General features: G+C 39.5%; 1 protein-coding gene across 1 annotated transcript; it reads right to left on the minus strand.

Moving 5' to 3' along the window:
* Positions 1–1,520: 1,520 nt before the first annotated feature.
* LOC124968517 (zinc finger protein 266-like) lies at positions 1,521–20,080 on the minus strand. Its single transcript, XM_047531047.1, is given in 10 exon segments — positions 1,521–2,451; positions 2,454–2,851; positions 2,853–4,081; positions 4,661–4,719; positions 5,625–5,708; positions 6,294–6,420; positions 7,262–7,350; positions 10,761–10,901; positions 12,950–13,097; positions 19,393–20,080. Coding segments are annotated over 8 exon segments (2,238 nt in total). The 5' UTR covers positions 10,786–10,901; positions 12,950–13,097; positions 19,393–20,080; the 3' UTR covers positions 1,521–2,224.
* Positions 20,081–21,594: the final 1,514 nt, after the last annotated feature.

The following is a 21,594-nucleotide window of genomic DNA, read 5'->3' on the forward strand; positions in this document are numbered from 1 at the left end:
TGGCAAATTTTTGGAGTTCAAACCAAAAGCAGAGTCAACAAATGCAAAAATAAATAAGAAGGGCTACATCAAACTAAAAGGTTTCTTCGCAGCAAAAAAAAACAACAAATTAAAAAGGCAACCCTAAAATGGAAGAAAATATTTATAAACTACATATGCAATTACAGGCTAACATCTTACATAAGGAAATAAATGTACACTAAATGTAATAGCAAAAGAAAACTCCAATTTTAAGATGGGCAAAGGACCTGACCATACAATTTTCCCGGAAGATACAGAATTGGTTGACAGGAACATGAAGATGCTCGAAATCATTGGATATCAAGGAAATGAAAATCAGAACCACAATGAAATATCACTTCATGGCTCTTATAAGAAAACCAATATAATATTAGAAGAAAACAACACTTTTTTTTTTTTTTTTTCAGTACCAGGGACTAAACCCAGGGGCGCTTAACCACTGAGCCACATCCCCAGCCCTTTTCATTTTTTACTCTGAGACAGGGTCTCGCTAAGTTGCTTAGGGCCTCGATACGTTGTTGAGGCTGGCTTTGAACTTGCAATCCTCCTGCCTCAGTTAACTCCAATCGCTGCAATAACACACAGTACTCTTGTACACAGCTTAATGGAATAAAAACTGGTAGAGCCATCTGGAGAATAGTATGGAGATTCCTCTTAAAATTAAAAATAAAACAGCCAAATGATCTCACTATCCCATTATGGATATACATCCAAGGAAATAAAATGAGTATCTGAAGAGATGTACACATTCATGTGCAATGCAACAATACTGATAACTGCCACCTTTATGTATGAAGGGATAAAGAAATTGTGTGTGTGTGTGTGTGTGTGTGAGAGAGAGAGAGAGAGAGAGAGAGAGGGAGAAATGGAATACTTACCCTTAAACAGAGAAGATTCTGCCATTCAGGACAACAGGGGTGAACCTGGAGCACATTATGCTATGTGAAATAAGCCAAATTTTAGAAACATAAATACTATGTGATTATACTTAAATACAGAATCTAAAAGTCAATACAACCACAAGAATGGAATTTCTAATTAGAATAAGTTACATTCCATGTATGTATAATATGTCAAAATACACTCTGTCATATATATATAAAAAGAACAAATAAAACAAAAGAAACAAACAAAAAAAGAATCTAAAACCCACAGAAAGAAAATACAATTGTGGTAACCAGAAGGTAGAAGGGGGAAATGATAAGATTTCCATAAAAGGGTGAAACTCTCAGTTATGAGTAAATTCTTGAGACCTTATATGCAGCATGGTGAATATAGTTAATACAAATGTACAGTAAAATTGAATTTGCTGGACTGGGGTTATAGCTCAGTGATAGATTACTTGCCTAGCATATGTGAGGCCTTAGGTTTGATCCTCAGCACCACATAAAAATAAGTGAATAAAATAAAGGCATTGTATCCATCTACAACTAAAAATATATTTTAAAAAATTAATTTGCTAAGATAGTAGAAAATGTTTCACAACACCAAAAATAAAAGGTCACTCACTATATCACATAAGGGACATTTTAATTAGCTTGATTGTAGTAATCATTTCACAATGTATACATATATTATAAATCAGATTGGTATACCCTAAATATATACAATTTTAGTAATCAGTCATATCTCAGTAATGTTAGCAGAAAAAGCAAAAAAGTAGTAATCAGACATTTGAAACTGAAAAGTTGTAAGAATACACAAATATTCAAAATATTTGAAATATTGAAACCATAAGTGTTCAAAAGCAATCTATACCATCACCAAGAAAACCACATCTCTTGTCAGCTTTTCAGGATCCAGGGAAGCAATTCTCATATCCCATAGATGAACAATTTCTCTTAAGTGTGAATATCATGTTTATTAAAAGTTGAAGAATAATGTAAAAAATGACTTGCCAACACTTTACTTTCATGACTTCTTTCTCCATTTGGGCTATCAGAGGTGACTGACCATCAAAGCACTTAGCAGAACTACAACTTTTCCACATCTTATATTGATGTTTCTCTCCACTGAAAATCTTATACATTCGGTGAGATCCCAAGAAATAGTTGACAGCTTTCTATGTTTCTGACATGGTACAGCTCAAGGCGAGTTCTTGCATGTTGGATTGTGAACAGCTTCTGATGACTTCCCACACTTAAGTTCATGGGGCATCTTGGAATGTGGGAGGTCTTTGAAGTGACAGATGAATACACATGGCTTACATTGATAAGGTTTCTTGCCACTGTGAATCTGAATGTATTACTAAGGCAAGAGGGCTTCCTAAAGCAGTTTCCTCATTCCTTACATCCAAAGAGTTTCTTGCCAGTGTTTCCATATGCTCAGTAAGATGAGAAGAACTATTGAAAGCCATCCCATAATCCTTACATTTATAGGGTTTTGTTCCACTGTGAATTCTTATGTGCTTACTTAGGTGTGAGTAACAGTAAAGGCTTTCCCACATTCCTTACATTCATAGGGTTTCTCTCCAGTGTGAGTTCGCATGTGAATGTGAAGGTAGGAAGAACACGTAAATGCTTTCCCACACATGTTACATTCAAAGGGCTTCTCTCCAGTGTGAATTCTTAAATGTGCAATAAGATATGAGGAGGAAGCAAAGGCTTTCCCACACTGGTCACATTCATAGGGTTTCTCTCCTGTGTGACTTCTTATATGTTCGATGAGGCCCGAGGACGTAGTGAAGGCTTTCCCACATTCTTTACAATCATAGGGCTTCTCCCCAGTGTGAGTTCGAACATGTTTAGTGAGACCTGAGCGCACAGTGAAGGCTTTCCCACATTCCTCACATTTATGAGGTTTCTCTCCTGTGTGAATTCTACATGTTACTTAGGTGTGAGGAAACAGTGAAGGCTTTCCCACATTCTTTACATACATAAGGTTTCTCTCCCGTGTGAATTCGCACGTGATTGTGAAGATAGGAGGAACACGCAAATGCTTTCCCACACATGTCACACTCAAAGGGGTTCTCTCCAGTGTGTGTTCGTAAATGTTTAGTGAGGCTTGTGCGCTCGGTGAAGGCTCTGCCACATTCCTTACATACATAGGGTTTTTCTCCAGTGTGAGTTCGCATATGAATGCGAAGGTAAGAAGAACACGTAAATGCTTTCCCACATACCTTACACTCAAAGGGTTTCTCTCCAGTGTGTGTTCTCAAATGTGTAATAAGGGATGAGGAAGAAGCAAAAGCTTTCCCACAATGGTCACATTCGAAGGGTCTCTCTCCTGTGTGACTTTTCATGTGTTTGATAAGGCCTGAGGATGAAGTGAAGGCTTTCTCGCATTCCTTACACTCATATGGTTTCTCTCCAGTGTGAGTTGGCAAGTGTTTACTAAGGCCAGAACGCCCTGTGAAGGCTTTGCCACAGTCCTTACATTTATAGGGTTTTATTCCAGTGTGCACTCGAAAGTGATCATTAAGGCATGAAGAATTTCTAAAGCATTTTCCACAAACTTTACATTCAAAGGGCTTTTCTTCAGTGTGAGTTTTTAAATGCTGAGTTAGTGGATAACACCTAGAAAAGGCTTTGCCACATTCCTTACACTGATAAGGTTTCTCTCCTGTATGGGTTCGCATATGAATATTAAGATTGGCAGAATATTTAAAACTTTTTCCGCACTCCTTACATTCATAGGCTTTTTTCCCAGTGTATGTTTGAACATGTGTAGCTTGGCTCATGGAGCGATTAAAGGCATCACCACACTGCTCCCACTGGAAGAGCTTGTCTTCACTGTGAATTCTCCCATGTGCCGGAAGGTGAGACTGACTAACAAAAGCTTCCCCGAAGTCACTGCATTCAAATGATTTGGCCTGCATACAAGTTGCCTGGTAAGCAACACCAGGAGTCACACCGAAATCTTTTCCATATCGACTGAACACAGCAAGTTTCTCTGTAGAAGTGTCCTTGTGCAGAGTAGGAAAGTCATTTCCAAACTGATCATAATCCCAAGCGTTCCCTCTAATTTGAGTACCCAGGTGTGTCAGAAAGTGTGAGTGTTCTTTGAAGATTTCTCCATGTGGCTTAAAGTCATAGAGCTCCTCTCCATTGTGGCTACTTGCCTATTGATCAAAAAAAATTAAAAATGAATGGTAAAGAAGAAGTTTTTCAAACTTTATGAGTAGATTCCACCCATGTCAAGGTAGAAGCATTATGATGATTATGAGTTTTGTTATTTTCATAATACACATATATAGCTATTGCCCTCTGAGTTTCATTGACTATGAATGAAGAAACCCTACTGCAAGAAACCCATGCCATCTGCTCTGTGAAAGAATTTCTGTAGATTTTCATGAGATTATTTTAAACAATATCCAGTCATGTGGGTGTAATATATCCATAGGGAAACTGAAGTTTCACACCAGCTTTTGGGTATCTCTCTAGAAACCTTTTCCCTGTGGGTAAAGGTTATTTCTCTCAAATATCTCTAGCTTGCACTGATTTCCATCATGAAATGCCCATTCCTCTCTAAATGTGGAAAATAATATCCAGGGCTGGGATAGTAGCTCGGTAGTAGAGCAGTTCCCTAGTACGTGTGAGGCACTGGGTTCCATTCTCAGGACCACATAAAAATAAATAAATATTATAAAGGTATTATGTCCATCTACAACTAAGAAAAAAAAATCCGTTATGAATCTTACCGGTTGTATCCCACTTGCCATTTTTAACCAAAAAACATCCTGTTGAAGTGCTGCCCATTCTAAAGTAAAAAAGAAAAACATATATAAAAGTGTTTCCACAATGAAACAGTTAGAAAAGTTAAAAATGATACATCTCATTTGTACCTGTTTTCATATTAAACATGATAAAATATAAAGCCAGGATAGAATAAAGCAGTTTGGCTAGGTCTAAAATTCAAGGAGCAAGGGATGCAGCTCGGTTACCACATATGAGGCCCTGGGTTCAATTCCCAGTAACAAAATAATGACAATAATAACTAAAATAAAATTAAATTTGAGAATCATAAGGACATGGTCAAAATTTAGAAATTATTAACTTATTCTGAAAATTAAATGTCCTGGTGAACAGAAACAGTATTATCAGGAAAGGAAAATAAGAAAGATCTGGACAAAAAAACATACATGAAAACCATAAACTCAAAGAAGAAAAGAGCAAGTCACTGGTTGAGACTGTAAAAATGTCTGGAATAAACAGGAAGTAATGGAGTACTGGGATGTGAAGATATCCCAAAGCTTCCAAGTTCAATGGCCTCGGTCTCAAAGGGTATTTTTTAGTTTCCTCTGGCAGGCACAGTGGTACATGCCTATAATTCCAGCAACTCAGAAAGTTGAGTCAGGCGAATTGAAAGTTTGAGGCAGGCTGGGTGACTCAGCAAAGACCCTGTCTCACAATAAAGAATAAAAAGGGCTGGAGATGTAGCTTAGTGGTAGAGCACCTCTGGGTTCTATCCCAGTACCACAAAAAATAAAGTCTCCTCAGTGGTAGAGTTCTTGCTTAGCATGTTCAAGACCCTATGTTCCACCACTGGCATCAGGGAGAAAAAAAAAAAAAAAAAAAAAAAATATATATATATATATCCCTATTATACTGCAAACATAATGAACTTCTCATTGACCAGGGATGTTTTTCACAAATACTTTCTACCTTGGATGACACCTCTCTCCACTGTCCTCAACTCTTCTTCTGCTTCCAAACAAGAGATCAGGCTGGGTTTGATGAGCTGACATCCTGTACACGAGGAAAGATGCATTAATGGAAGTGATTCATTCAAGAGATCATAAACTTTCTCATGATTTAGGATCTTTGGTTCTAAAGACAGAAGTGAAATGATTATTAAAAAGACTTCATTATGCAAATATCCCCTCTTAATATCTGACCCCTGAAACCCAAACTGATGATTATGTAGACATTTACAAAGCACTAAGTGTTAATCAAATAGGAAATAAAGTGAAACAAAGAGATTTTGTTATCATGCAGGGAAAATCTACACAAGTGAGTCTTAAAACATTACAGTATATCAGATTCATATGGAGAAACTGTTAAAACACAGATGACAGGGTTCCAACTGAAGAATTTCTGATTCAGTGTATTGAAGGTGGAGGCTGAAAATGCACTTTTATGAGAGAGTAATGGTGAAACTATTGATCCTAGGACTACATCTTAAAAACCACCACAGTAGATAACAATGTATCCAGACAGGGACTATGCCAGTTATTTTCCACTGTCCTCATGGTTCACATCACTGATACTGCAACACAGTAAATACATAATATATTTCTGTTTCATGAGTTACAGGAATGATGGCGGTCTTACCTACAGCAGCCAGGTTCTGGTAGTTCTCCAGCATCACCTCTCTGTATAGGCTTCTCTGAGTTTGGTCCAGTAAAGCCCATTCTTCCTGGGAGAAGTCCACGACCACGTCCTCAAAGGTCACAGGCTCCTGTAACAACACACACATCCTTGTTTAGGCCAAGAAACACCTCCATAAAGTTCACTGGAGAATGAGAAGGGATGACAATGCCTAAACAGAGTTGGAAGTTCTCCCATTATCTACCTCAGGGTTTCGTGGTTCAGAGACTCTTCTTTGTATCCACACTCACCCACTATTCATCTTCTCCACTCATATGGCTTTAATGGCACACTGAAAACAAATGTATCTCACCACAGTCAGAACAGGAGCTCTTTCTCATCTTACTTTCCTCTATTAAAATATACTCCTGGCCAGGCACCATGGCACACGCCTGTAATCCCAATGGCTTGGAGAGCTGAGGCAGGAGGATCACCAATTCAAAGCCAGCCTCAGCAACTTAGCAAGGCACTAAGTAATTCAGTGAGCCCCTGTCTCTAAATAAAATACAAAAAACAACTGAGAATGTGGTTCGGTGGTTGAGTGTCCCTGGGTTTAATCCCCAGTACCCCAAACACAAACACACACACACACACACACACACACACACACTCCTAGCACATTTCATACATTTGATAAATGATAAGTGAATAAAGTCTTTCATAAAAAGAAACATTCACCTTCCTATCATCTATCACAACATTCAGCAAAATGCAAGACATGCAGTTGGTGCAAAGAAATCCCAGGATTATTTTTAGGATAATAATTTCCCAGTATAATAGGCTGCATTCTCTGGAGAAATTCAACTGGGACTCAGTCCTTGATGAGGGTTTATATGCTTTAAGAATCTCTGCAGACAAGAAAGAACACCTAGATGGAAATGTCTACCTGGGGCGAGCAAGTATGCCATTCGGAGGATATACGTTCTTCCTACCTGATAACAATTTGTCGGGCAGTCAACCGCTATCCTTTCTGCCTCTGTCCTTTCTTCATGAAGGCAGATTGGGGCCCTAGAAAATAAGTCTAGTAGGAAAAGGGAAAAAAGAAAGGCATAAAAACCCAGAGGTGACCATGATTCCCACATTCACATGACTAAGTCATTCCACTCTAGTTCAAAATTCCCACACAAGTCGATGCACTTAGGAAAACACTCAAGCCCCCACCACAGTGCCTAGAGTTGAACGTGTGGACCAACGAGGATGTCCACAGCTCCCTGACCACACCACAAAGACTTTGGTCCCTTTTCTCACTACCTGCCTGCTTGGTGGCACAGGGGCCTAGGCAGTCACTGTAGCCCCCAGGGCTTGCCTTGCACACATTTAAGCAGGACAGGCGGATCCAGGATGTGTGCAGCGCACCCAGCCCCTCCTGGGTCCATAGCACCTTGTGTTGATGAGTGCTGACCACAGCCTTCCTGTGCCGAAGCTGGGCAGTGCTTGTCACACAATTAACTGCTTTGACTTTCCCTAGGTGGTTTCCAGCCCTACTAGTTCAGTGCATGGTGTCTGATGATAAAGGAGGTCTCTTCAGTACCTAGTCACCTGTTCCTACAGATATGGCAGTGGAAAAAAATAGAAAGCACTGACTTATTTAACAAATATTGCAGAGGTATCAGAAACATTTCAGTTTCTTGCAGATTTATTACCAAAGATGATTTTAGCTAGTAAGTACATGAAAACACTTAGAGAAGAAGGAAGAGGATGAGGACAATGATGATGGAAGTGAAATCTGAAAATGTCCTGGCCAGGACCCTTCTGGATGAGCCCTGTTGCTCTGAAGCAAGCATATCACCATATGGCTTTGGTCTCCTTTTCCAGAAACTTCCAGTACAGCATATTCCTTCATGGCTAAGACTGAACATCTCCTGCATCTACATCATAAAGAGCCAAAGGGAAAATTGTGCAACTGCAGTATAAGGGCCAGCCTGCAGCTGAAACCACTCCCTCTGAACTCACAGATTCTGAAGAGCTTATGGATAAGCTGTGGACTTATATGTGATTTGTATTCTGAAATTAGTTCTTATAAAGAACTGGATTTAGTTTTAGCTAAATATGTAGTTTATAGGTCATATGTTGCCTTTCAGTTTATGTATTTTTAAAATTTTTGACTATGTTCAAATTTTATTTTTTTATTATAAAGACATATACTTTTTCTTTTCTATTAAAGATCTGTACATGGGCTGGGGGTGTAGCTTATTGGTAGAGTGCTTGCCTAGCATGCATGAGGCACTGCGTTTGACCCTCAGCACCACATAAAAATAAATAAATAAAGGTACTGTGTCCATCAACAACTAAAACAAAAAAATTTTTAAAAAAGGTCTATACAAAAAAAAAAAAAAGGTCTATACATATTTTTACAGTAACATGCTTTGTGGAACTAGTTTCAGGACCCTTTTTTCTAATCCTTTGCTTACTACTTGAGAGTTCTGTGAAATTTAAAAGCAAGCATTTCTTTCTGGGGCTATAGTTCAGCAGTGGGTGTATACTTAGCACACACCAGGCCCCAGCATAGAAAACAAAAGCCCACTTTATTCCCAGAGGAAAGCTCGCAGATTATCAAATGAAATGCAGAAATACTGCCTCTTAAAGTTATATCCTACACCTAGTAAAATCACCCTTTTTAGTTTCAAGTCTATGAATTTTGACAAATGTATCATTTGGGGGATTTTTGTTTTGATATGCTTTTTTTAAGACACTGTCTTCATGTTGCCCAGGCTAGCCTCAAACTCAGCCTCCCTAGTAGCTAGAATGAAGGTCACCCACCACTGCACCAGCCGCAAATGCAGAGTTATAGCTAACTGATACACAGAATAGTTCCATCACCCAAAGGATTACCCTGTGCTATCTATAGTTGGTCTATCCCCTATCCGCTGGCAACTACTGACATTTTCTATTTCTCATTTTTTAAAAATTATTTTTAAAGTACTTAAAAATCCATTTTTGTTGAGTTTTGATTTTAACTTATGAAGTCATGTAACTATCATCGTTAAGACACAACACTTTTGCCACCCTCTGGACAAAGCCCTCCTGGTCAACTCCATCACTTTACCCTGGTAACCTCTGAGCTATCTTAGTTGCAGCAGAATGAGTCAACAAACTTTCTGGAAAAGGCCATATATAAATATTTTAAGCTTTCTGATCTATATAATCTCTGTAGCAACTACTCAGCTCTGCCATTATAGTAGGAAAACAGCCAAAGATAATATGTAAAATAGAAAAGAATGAGCATGGATATATTTTAATAACTATTTCTAGACCCTGAAATTAGAATTTCTATAATTTTCATGTGTCATGAAATATTCTGATTTTAACCAGTAAAAAATGTAAATACTTAGCTTATATACTGTATAAAAATGGGACTGGATCTGGTCTACAAACCAGTGTGTTGACTCGTCTGCTCCAGAATGCTGCATAATTGGAATCATAAGGTAGGTAGCATGAGTTTGGCATTTTTGTGTGAAGAAGTATTTGGATTCATCCATGTGGTTACAGGCGTTAGTTATTCATTCCTTTTTATTGCTGAGTAAGATTCCATTGTATGGATATACCAATTTATCCATCCTCCAGGTACATGGATAATGCTACATTTAGATTATTTCCAGTTTTGAAGGTCATAAATAAATCCCGATAGGAGGGCTGGGGATATAGCTCAGTTGATAAAGTGTTTGCCTTGCATGCACAAGGCCCTGGGTTCTAATCCCCAGCACCACAAAAAAAAAAAAAAAATCCTGATAAGCATTTGGGTTAAAAAGAGAAAAAGAAAAGAAAACAAAGCAAAATACAAAAGCAATAAGAAGAAAACACAAAAGTCAGGCACCGTGGAGCATGCCTATTAATCCTGGCAGCTTGAAAGGCTGAAGCAGAAAGACCCCAGCAAAGCCATTCTCAGCAGCTTAAAGAGGCCCTGAGCAATCAGCAAGGCCCTGAGCAACTTAGCAAGACCCTGTCTCAAAATAAAATAAAAAATAGGGTGGGGGTGTTGCTCAGTGGTTATCCACCCTGGGTTTAATACCTGGTACAAAAAAAAGAAAAAAGAAAAAAAAAGAAAGAAAGAAAAGAAAAGAGAAAACTCACACAGAAAAATACAATACAATGCCAGATCACAACTACAGCCAGAAAAAGAGATGGTGAGTCATGCCACCCATCAGAAAAAGTTTAGTAGTCTCATTTTACAAATAAAGAACTGTAAGCCCTGAGAAATATGCCTCTTTAATTGCCTGTGGTGATAATAGAGCTTGTGAAGGAAATCATGTAGCAGCACCTATAACCAGAGAATAAATACCAGGGAGCTGACTTACAAAACAACCCTCTCAGCTGACTTTAGTTATCCCTGAAATGAATAAGCAGCAGCATCAAGCCCAGAGCACTAGAAAGTATACTATACAGGGGGCACCTAGAGCAGAGTCTCTGAAAAATAACATCAGCAGAACTTACCATGGGACAAATTAATGGCTTCCATCCCGTAAGGCTGATGGTGAAATATGCCTGTGATTCCACGCACACGTCAGGGCAGCTTATGCATTTAAGTGGATAATGGCAATCTCTGTTTCACTGTATATAAGGTTAAATGCATTCCTGTAGATATCAACCATTCATCAATAAGCATTACTTATTAACCATCAAACATCAGTCAAGGACAATACAAAACTAGAAAATCACAGAATATGCACAATGAACATAAATGCAAATATCCTCAACAAAATGCAGTTAGCTCTCGCTATCCACAGCTTCCACATCAGTAGATTCAGACAAGGTCAGGCACATTCAGGTGGTATGGCCATAGACTATATCAGTGGATTCAACAAACTGCAGATCAAAAATATTTTTAATTCCAGAGACTGCCAAGAACAGTGGCACGTGCCTATAATTCCAACAGCTCTGGAGGCTGAGGCACAAGGATCATGAGTTCAAAGCCAGCCTCAGCAACTAAGCAAGATCCTAAGCAACTTATTGAGACCCTGTCTCTAAAAAAAAATATAAAGAGATGGGGATGTGGCTCAGGGGTTAAACACCCCTGGGTTCAATCTCGGTACCAAAAAAAAACCCAAAAACACAGTTGGGAGCTAGGGATGTGGTTCAGTGGCAGAGTGCTTGCCTAGAATGCACAAAACCATGGGTCTGATGTCATCTCAAAATAAAAAATTAGTTGGGTTTCTACACACTAACAAAATATTATCTTAAAAAAATAAAAAATAATTCCATTTACAGTAACTACAAAAGAAAAAACTGAAGAAAAAATCTAAACATGGAGATTAAAATCTGTACACCGAAAATTTAAAAATATTGATGAAAGTATTGAAAACAACACCCAAAAATGGAAAAAGAAAACCAAATGGTGATGTAGCTCTGGGACAGAGTGCTTGACTAGCATGCATGAGGCACTAAGTTCAATTCCCAGTACCACCAAAACAAAACCAAAACCAACAACTGTATTCATAGATCAGAAGAACTATTGTTAAAATACCCCTGTTGGGCTGGGGTGTACCTCAGTGGTAGAAAGGTTTTCCTATCATACCTAAGGCCCTAGATTTGTGAGAAACAGAAAATCCTGGTGGTCCTTTTTCAAAATACATTACTTAGCCTTAAATGTAAAATTACTTGGGATGTAAGAAAGGTGGCTGGAGGGGAGAACAGAATGGAAAGTTACAAGGCAGTTAATACCTACCACAGCCCCTTGACAAACAGTAGGTGAGAAGGAAGGCCCCACCACCACCTGACCAACAGAGATAAACTGTGTGTTGAATCCAAGGGGACTTTCCTACCACAAGAGAACAAAGGAAGGTGGGAACTAAAGGTATATTTCTTTAAAAAATCCAACAGGAGACAGTAAAACCTAGGTGACATCTGGGAAGATTGTACACTCTATAGTACTCAGTCAATGAGGAACCAGTGAAGGGATCTTGCACTTTAGGGGTTAAAACACTGGTTATACCCAATCTGGGGGTCCCTGACCATCAGGCACCCAATCTTGCAAGACTTCCATTAAAGTAAAGCCTCGCTTTTTGCTATTCCTTATGTCTCTTAGTCCATTCTCTGGGCTTGAAGAGGTAAAAAAAAATTACCCAAAATGATCTACAGATTAATGCCAACCTTTCCAAATTCCAACGGCATTCCCCCAGAAATATTTTTTAAGTCCTAAAATCCACATAAAACCAGAAAAGACTCACCATAGCCAAAGGACTCTGAGCAAGAACACAGCTGGAAACCTCACCTATCAATTTGAAAATCCACTACAAATGTAGAGTAAGCAAAACTGCATGCACTGGCAGAAAAGTCGACACAAGAGACCAGTGGAACACAAAAGTGAACTCAGAAATAAATCCTTACATTTATGGTCAGCTGATTTGCAAACTATACACCTGATAAGGGGTGATTTCTTAGTGTTGGGCAACTAGTGGCCATTATAAGTACTCCAGAGAACTCCAAAAGAAATTAAATAAGGTTGTGGAAACTTCTAGAGTAAAGGGGTTTCTCAGGGCATTAACAAGAATGCCTGCTGATTTTCATTTTTATATAAAATTTGTAAATGAGGAATATCCTCCCCGTAGAACCCAAAAGGACAAAAAGATGTTGAACTCATGTGTAAAATATCCATGGAGAACGTTATTAATGTAATGTCATACCTGTAGTCCTAGAGAAAGATATATATAGTAAGATGTTGTCTGCGAAGATGATATGAGATGATAATGTTGCTGAGGTACCCCAGAGGTCATCTGGAAAACAGGAAATGTGTCCTTTCAGAGGTGGATGCCCAATGAGGCTGCAAGGCTCCTGAAACAGGTGATGAACCAAACATGTAATTCATAATAAGAGAAAAAATGTTACTAGTTGTTGACTGAATACAATGTTAATAATAACACTACCCAAGTATTGATTATGGGGCCTTCCTAGATGGAACCCTGATATTTTAATGTTGCAGTCATCTATTAAGAGGCACCATTATTTATTTTCAGATTTAACAATGGGCAATAATGGCCTGCCATATGTAGAAATAGTGGAGATAATCACCCCTTTATTTAGTATGTTTATATAACCAGGTTTTATCCTGTAGGGATTTAATTTGAGGCAGTATTAACTACTTTAATATTAGGGCCCACAAATGAAACCAATCTGTAAATGACAAAAACTGACTTTAGTTTCAACTTATTATTTATTCTATCAGAGGATACATGTGGAGTATTTTAGGGCAATGGATATTGTGACTCAGAAATCCAGTCAAGTCTACAGTTAAAAGAGAAGCATACCAATTTTCTCACAGAGTAACTTTTTAAGAATGGAAGAACAATGCTCAAATTTAGTGGGATCCTCTAGTATAACTATAATTTGAGTTCCCATTATTAATGTATTCATGAAATTTTGTCAATTGGTCATGTTAGCACACTTTAAAGTTAAGGTAAAACCTACATTGTATAGGCCCAAATCCCAAGTAGTACCCTTTATATATATATATATATATATATATATATATATATATATATATATATTTTTTTTTTTTTTTTTTTTTCCCCCCCTTGAGGCATGGTCTTGCTCTGTTATCCAGATTGGCCTTGAATTCCTGGGTTTAAGAGATCTTCCTGTCTTTACCTCCCAAATAGAATTTTTTTGTTGTTGTTGTTTTTATCTTTTGTTACATAAAAGTTTAATATGTAAAATTTTTAATTTTCAACAAGATCAAATTATGGAACTTCTTTTATTTTTCATATATAATTGTCATATAATTATTTCATGTTATTTTTAATAAAATATTTTCATATTATACACAATCTAATCAATTATCTTATATTTTCTCCCCTGGTACCTAGTGGTTTGATATGAAAATTACTAACTAGGGCTAGAGACATGGTTCAGAGGAAGAGTGCTTACCTAGCATGCTTGAAGCCCTGGGTTCAATCCCCAGTTCCACAAAAAAGAAAAAAGTAAATAAAAATCAAAAATTAAATTATGGCCACTATTATCTTTGATCAACTGGCATTTGTATTGTATTTAAAAGTTTCTGGCATTTGTACTGCATTTAAAAGTTTTTTATTCCCATTCAGTTGGGAGTTATCTGATAAGGTAGTCTCTTCCCTCCCCTTTCTCATTTTGTTCTAGGCTTTTAGCTACCTGATCCTAGATATTTAGTTTCAGCATCTGGCTGGAAAAGGGAAAAGAGGGCAGGGTTAGGGGCCAGGACCTCTGGGCAACCTCTCCCTACATCCTGTTCCTTTTCTTATTCTCACACATAAAATCTTTCAAAATGGATTGGCACAGAGATGCAGATGGACAGGAAGAATAACTTCTAATGTTCTATGGCACAGTCAGGGTTGATAACAATTAAATGAACAGTTCAAAGTGATTAACAGGATTCTGAATGTTCCCAACACAAAGAAATGATATGTATGTCTGAGTTGTAAAAGATATGCCAATTATCCTGATCTGACCATTACACATTGTATACATGCTGACATATCTCCCTCTACCCTACACATCACTTTGTTTTTGTTTTGTTTTGTGGTACAGGGGGGATGGAACCCAGGGCCTTGCACATAGTAGGCACAACCCCAGCTCTAAATGTACCCAATAAACATACACATTTTATGTGTCAGTAAAAATACTAATAAGCCAAGTGTGGTGGTGCACACCTGTACTTGCAGCAAGGAGGCTGAGGCAGGAGGATTGCAAAAACCAGCCTCAGCAACTTAGCAAGACCCTAAGCAACTTATTGAGATCCTGTCTCAAAATTAAATACAAAAAAAGGGCTGGGCGGGCTGGGGAGATAGCTCAATTGGCAGAGTGCTCACACAAGGCCCTGGGCTCAATCCCCAGCACTGCAAAAAAAAAAAAGGGGGGGGGGGGGGCTGGGTTGTTGCTCAGTGGTTAAGTACCCCTGGGTTCAATCGTTAGTACCAAAAAATTGAAATTAAATAAAAATACTAATAAATATAATCAGTTAATGCATTTTTAAAATAAATAAAAAATTAAAACTAGGGGTTAGGGGTTTAGCTTAGTGGTAGAGCACAGACCTAGCATGCATGAGGCCTTGGATTTGTTCCCAGCATCACAAAGAGAGTTAAAAATAAATAAAATGGCTTGTACCTCTAGGTAGATAAACACTGTATATAAACACTTTAACATAAGTGTTTACTGGTTATAAACAATCTAACATAAGAAATAATTAAATTAAGACTTTGGTACAAACTGGCTTCATAAAATGAGACCCATGGATCCCTAACTAAAATAGGTTATTAACAATGGCCCATTGTAAATGACCTCAAGGATTTAAACTTACATAAAACCCAGTTCATGAAGAGGAAATTATCTCTACTGCTTATCCATTTGTCAGCTCAATTTTGCCTGTTTTTAAATCTGAAAATAAAATAAAGGATACCTCATGATGCATTACTACAACCCTAAGATGGGTGGTCCCTTCCATCAAGGACCCCTCAGCAATATTACTGAAATTTCTGATTTTCTCCATTCAACATCCAGTAAATATAGACCTCTTAAAAATCTGCTTAACATGATTTCAACAGCCTCTGGGCTGTAGTTTGCCCCAAACTCCAAAGACACACAATACACCTTTTCCTCATCCAACAGACTGTCATCATGCACAATCTTTGAAAACAAGATCCTAATGACACACACCTGCAGGAATACAGGTATGATAATAACATCCTTCCCCAAGGATATTCTGTTGGCACACTCACGAAGGACAAAGAACTGCAATATCTTCTAGTACTCTTTGAGTTCTGGTAGCAAAATATTCCACATTCACAAATTTTATATTGAAACTAAAATCAACAGGCACTCATATTAGCACCTTCATGTTAAAAAAAAAAGAAAGTAAACAAAAAGTCTGCCTTGCGATAGAGGTTCTGAGAATCTTTTTTAATGCCCTGAGAGTCTCTGGACCATTTGTGGTGGCCACTGGTTGCCCCACAGCATTTAATGCAAGAAACTGCCCCGCTTGGCCTCCTGATATTCACATTATAAGGGATGACTGGTCATCTACCAGTGTCTCCTGGAAATAAAGGATCTCACAAACCTTGAGCCTGTGACCTCCCATACCCAGATGCCCATTATGCTTTGGGTCATGGAAACACCACCCACAAGCTTTGCATGAGTACTGAGGCCTCCTTAAGACAGCATGGAGCAAAACAAGGGACCTCGGGTATACTAATCTGCAAGAGACAGTGGTTTCCCCTGTTCTCAGCCTCGTATCAAAGTGTCCTCCAAGACTACCTAAAAAGTCCCTTGAAATTAACAGATAAATAACCAGAATCCTTAGACTTGGGGACTGTTGTTCATCAGTGGTGAAGTTTAGTGGAGAATTGATGCTTCCCATCCATTAGGATGTCGTTAGTAAACAAAAGGACCCAAGAAACAACCCAAGTAGTCAAACATGGAATATTCATCTTAGCACTGGAAGCCCTGATCAACAAATGGCCCCATCTCTACATTTATTATAAACTATGGGGCCATTACCTAAAAATTGTCCCATTCAAGGAGAAACAAAAATCCCTCTGGGAATTTTTCTTTCTTTCTTTCTTTTGTGGTGCTAGGTATTGAATGCAGGGCCTTGTGCATGCCAGGCAAGCACTCTATCAACTGAGCTATATCCCCAGTCCTCCTCTGGGAATTTCTTAACTGACAGATACCCAAATGTAAATCAAAATGACACATCTCCACATATACTTAAGCCATAAAATAAGGCCTTGTCAGGAAACCCCTTATTCCTTTCAGAGTTAGAGATATTATTAACAGGATCTAAACTTCCAATATAAAACAAAAATAACACAAACCAAAAAATTCTCTCAGGCTGGGGAGATGGCTCAGTTGGTAAAGTGCCTTGCAATCACAGGGCCCTGGGTTCGATCCCCAGCACCGCAAAAAAAAAAAAAAATTCTCTCATGTGTAGCTAAACAACATTCTGTTAACCACTGGTGTTGTCACCACTGGCTTGGGGGTTTTACTGGTTTACAATCCAGAGGGCCACATTAACTCCACCGGGTACCCACTTAAAAAGGATACCCAAACCACACCCCAGATGACTCAACCTTGGCCCTATGTATCACTGCTAAACATGACATCACCTCAGACAACATAGCCCCAACTCAGGAACTTGCAGTTGGAGATGGCTTCTTCTACTACACTTAAACCTCCACAAAACAATACCCACAGACTCCTTCACCTGAGGCAAAAAATGGACACAATAATTTTGCTTTTCCTCCTGAACTCACTGTCTGCTTGTGCCATGCTCCTGGTATACCAGTACAAAATTTATTTTTTCTCTGCTCAAATGTACACCTCCACACATCTACACATAAAGGAAAATCTGTTACTAAAATTAATGGAGATTACTGTTTTCCTTCCCTCATATCACCAAACTCTGTAGCCCAGTAAAGGACCACCTATTCACAAGTTGCCTTTTCCTATTACCCTCCTCCCACTTTCTCCCACCATCCCATGGTCTGCCTCATCAACCACAATCTCTCCTTCCCCTTAGTTATACATAACACCTAACCTTTACAAGCATTTTACCAAATGATCACTTTATAACCTCCAAAATGAAAGTGCAGGTTATGACAGGAAGGTTCTGACACTCCTCTAGTTAGTTTAACAAAGTGGGAATGTGGCAAGAGCTACAGATAGCTTCTAAGAACTAAGGACAGACACCAGCATACAGCAAGTAACAAAGTCTACAACTGCAAGGAAATGAGTTGAACCCACTATCTGAGTAAGTCTACAAATAGATTTTTCCCTATGTAAGCTTCCCAAGCTAAGCTACATGAGACTGCAACCCTAACAATGAATTGATTGCAATCAATTGACTAAAAGAAACTGAGATAATAAGAGTGTGTTGACAGGGCACAGTGGCACATGCTCACATCCCAAACTACTCCAGAGGCTGAGGCAAAAGCATCACTTGAGCCCAGGAACTGAAGACCAGTAAGGACAGGATAGCAAGACCCCATCTCAAAAAGAGAAAAAAAAAAAAAAAAAACAAAGCCTAGTGTGGTGGCACATGCCTGTGATCCCCAAAACTGGAGGCTGAGGCATGGGAATCACAAGTCAATGTGGACATCTTAGCAAGATACTGTCTCAAGATAAAAAATTTTTTAAAGGATTGGGTGTGGCTCAGTTGTAGAGCATTTACCTAGCATGTGTGAAGCCCTGGATTCAATCAATTCCCAGTACTGCAAAAAGAAAAAGAAAAGAAAAAAAAGGCCAGATTCGTAACTTAGTTTCCCTGTCACTTATATATTAAAGAGTAAATTATTTCCTTAGCTTTATTTTCCATAGAAAATAACTATAGTATCAAACCTGGAAGTAATCTCTGATGCAAGTTCCTCTTTCTCCCCACAAATGTAATCCAACAATTCATATAAAGCTTTCAAATCTCCTCCATTCTGTTTCACCTACACCCCCCCCCATGAAGATGAGAAACTAGCATTGTCTCTACCTTTGTCGATTTGTAAAAATCCATTTATTTCCTTAGTTATATGTTAACCTCCTCCACTAATTTACAAGCTCCCTAAGAACAGCTCTACTTTGAATTTTGTCACTATCCCGTACCCAGTCATTCAGGCACTCTTCAATCTGCAGGGACAACAAGAAATGAAAAACATTTAAACATACTAAGAGAATACAATCAGAGTGTATGACTTTCTGTAAAAATAAGTCATTTCTAAAAGAAAACAGAAAAACAACAGCCACTGCTCCAGGTTCAAAGAAAATTAAAAAGCAATTACAACATATGAACCTCGAATAAAGATAAGAACCAAAAACAACCAAAACCATGCTTTTACTTTTTTACCCAGCCTATGTGTTAATAACTTTTTATTACGTTTTTAATATATATTTTTCGTTGTAGGTGGACACAATACCTTCACCTTATCTTTATGCGGTGCCGAGGATCTAATCCAGGGCCCACGCGTGCTAGGCGAGCGCGCTACCGCCGAGTCACAACCCCAACCCTTTTTTTAAATTTTATTTTCTAAGGGACGCCTTACCAGGCACTTAGAGCTCAATATGTCTGCAATTTTCAAATACTGCCTTTCAAGTAGTTCACCAAAAAAAGGCTCACCTTTCTGGAGAGAAAATGATAAGTTGAAATATTAAGTGCAATCAAGTCTCCATCGTGTCTTCCACAGGCCACCGTGGCGAAGCTCTGCGGGCGGCGCAGCCACGCACTTCAGATAAGAACGAGTATTCTTGTCCTTTAGGGGAAGGACTCGCGGTCTGCCCAAGTTCACGGTTACCGACGGAAAGCAGCACGTCCAAGACACCTAAAGGCAACGTGCCTGAGACGCAGGCGGGGCGCGCAAGCCGAAGCGGTCCGCAGCACAGAGCGAGCCCTCGGTCCCGGCGCGGGGTCGCGGGGCGCAGCCACCGGGACCCGAGCGGCCGGAACGTCTCTCCTCCCGGGAATAATCCACACAGCCTGCCTCGGAGGCTCCTGAAGAGGCAATCGTCGCGTCTGTAAAAACCCCGAGGAAGCGCGTTTACCCGCAGTCACGACGTGGCTCCTGACAGGACAGCCCGAGCGGCCGAGCAGCACCGGCGACCCCGGGAGGAGGCGCAGCCCGGCGGACGCGAGCGGGACGGGTGAGGCCTCACCCGAGAGGCTCCTCGGCGGCCCGGGCCACACGCTTATTTTCACCGCCCCCTTCCAGCGCCGGTCGGTCCCACCCGGCCCCACCGAAGCCGTAAGAAGCCCCAGGACCACGAAGGTGAAAAGGTACTCGGCTGCCCGGAGTCAGCAGCGGAAAAGACGGAAGCGAACCGTGACGTCACTTCCGTCTGCGACCTACGACCGGAGGAACCAGTCTCCGGGGCTCCAGCGTCGCACCGCCGACCACTGTCTGTCAGGGAAATGTAGCTCCCTCAGAGCTGCGGCCGGAGGGAGAACCTAGCGCAGAGACCGAGGGCGAGGTGAGAGCCAGGCCGGGGGAACGGGGTGTTCAGGGGCCGGACCAGGCCCGGTTGCTGACTCCGCCCGTAGCCGCAGAGCCCAGAGTTGACTCATTTTTTTTTTTTTTTTTAGTTTTTTTTCCAATTAGTTGTACATGACAGTAGAATGCATTTATACATTTTGATGGATCATACATAAATGAAGTGTAATCTCATTTTTCTGATCATACAAAGTGATTCTTCATATTGATGAGCCTGCCGATGCAAGGTAGTACCAGAACAAACGTGTTGTACCGGCATAAAATTAGACACGCAGAACAATGAAAGCGAATAGAAAGCGCAGAAATAAATCCGTGTATGTACAGTCAAGTAATTTTCAACAAAAGTACCAAAAACACACAAAAGGGAGAGTCTCATATAAATGATACTGTGAAAACTGCACATGGGAGAGAATGCAGTTGTACAGCTGTCTTACACCATACACAAAAATCCATCCTAAATGAACTAAAGACTTCAACCTAAGGCCATGAAATCAGAAAACTCCTAGGAGAGAACAAAAGAAAAACTTCCTGAAACTTACCTTGGCAATGATTTTTTGGAGTTCACACCCAAACCACAAGCAACAAAATAAACAAGACAGGTTATCTCAAACTCATTTTGAGATTTTGAAAAACCCAGGAAACTATCAAACAAATAAAGAACGGGAGAAACCATAAATCTGATAATGGGTTACTTGCCAATAAATAAATAAATAAATAAATAAATAAGGAACTCATATAGCTGAGGAGGGAAAAAATCCAAATAACCCAATTTAAAAATAGGCAAAGGCAGGGGCTGGGGAGGTGGCCCAGTGTCCTAGCATGTGCAAGACCCTGGGATTGATCTCCAACTCTAGAAAAAAAAGGCAAAGGAGAGGGTGGGATTAGCTCAGTGGCAAAGCATTTGCCTAGCATGCATAGACCCTGGATTTGATTCCCCAGCACCTGTAAGTAAGTAAATGAATGAAAAATAATAAAGGCAAAGAACCAGAATAGCTATTCTTCCATAGAATTCACAAAAATAGCTAGTGGGTATATGTGAAATGATGCTCTACATCAGGAATCACCAGGGATATGCAAATGAAACCCACAGTGAGATATACTCCCATGCATGATAGGATCACTATTATAAAAAATTCAGATAACAAATGTTAAGATGGTAAAGGAAACAGAAGCCTTGTACAATGCTAGTAGGAATACAAATTGGTAGTCATGGGCTGAGGCTGTAGCTCAGTGGCAGAGTGCTTGCCTAGCATGTGTGAGACACTGGGTTCAATCCTCAGCACCACATAAAAATAAAGCATTCTGTCCATATTACAACTACAAAAAATTTTTTT

The sequence above is a fragment of the Sciurus carolinensis genome, chromosome 17 (genome assembly GCF_902686445.1).
Source record: "Sciurus carolinensis chromosome 17, mSciCar1.2, whole genome shotgun sequence".
In the NCBI taxonomy this organism is placed as follows: Eukaryota; Metazoa; Chordata; class Mammalia; order Rodentia; family Sciuridae; genus Sciurus; species Sciurus carolinensis.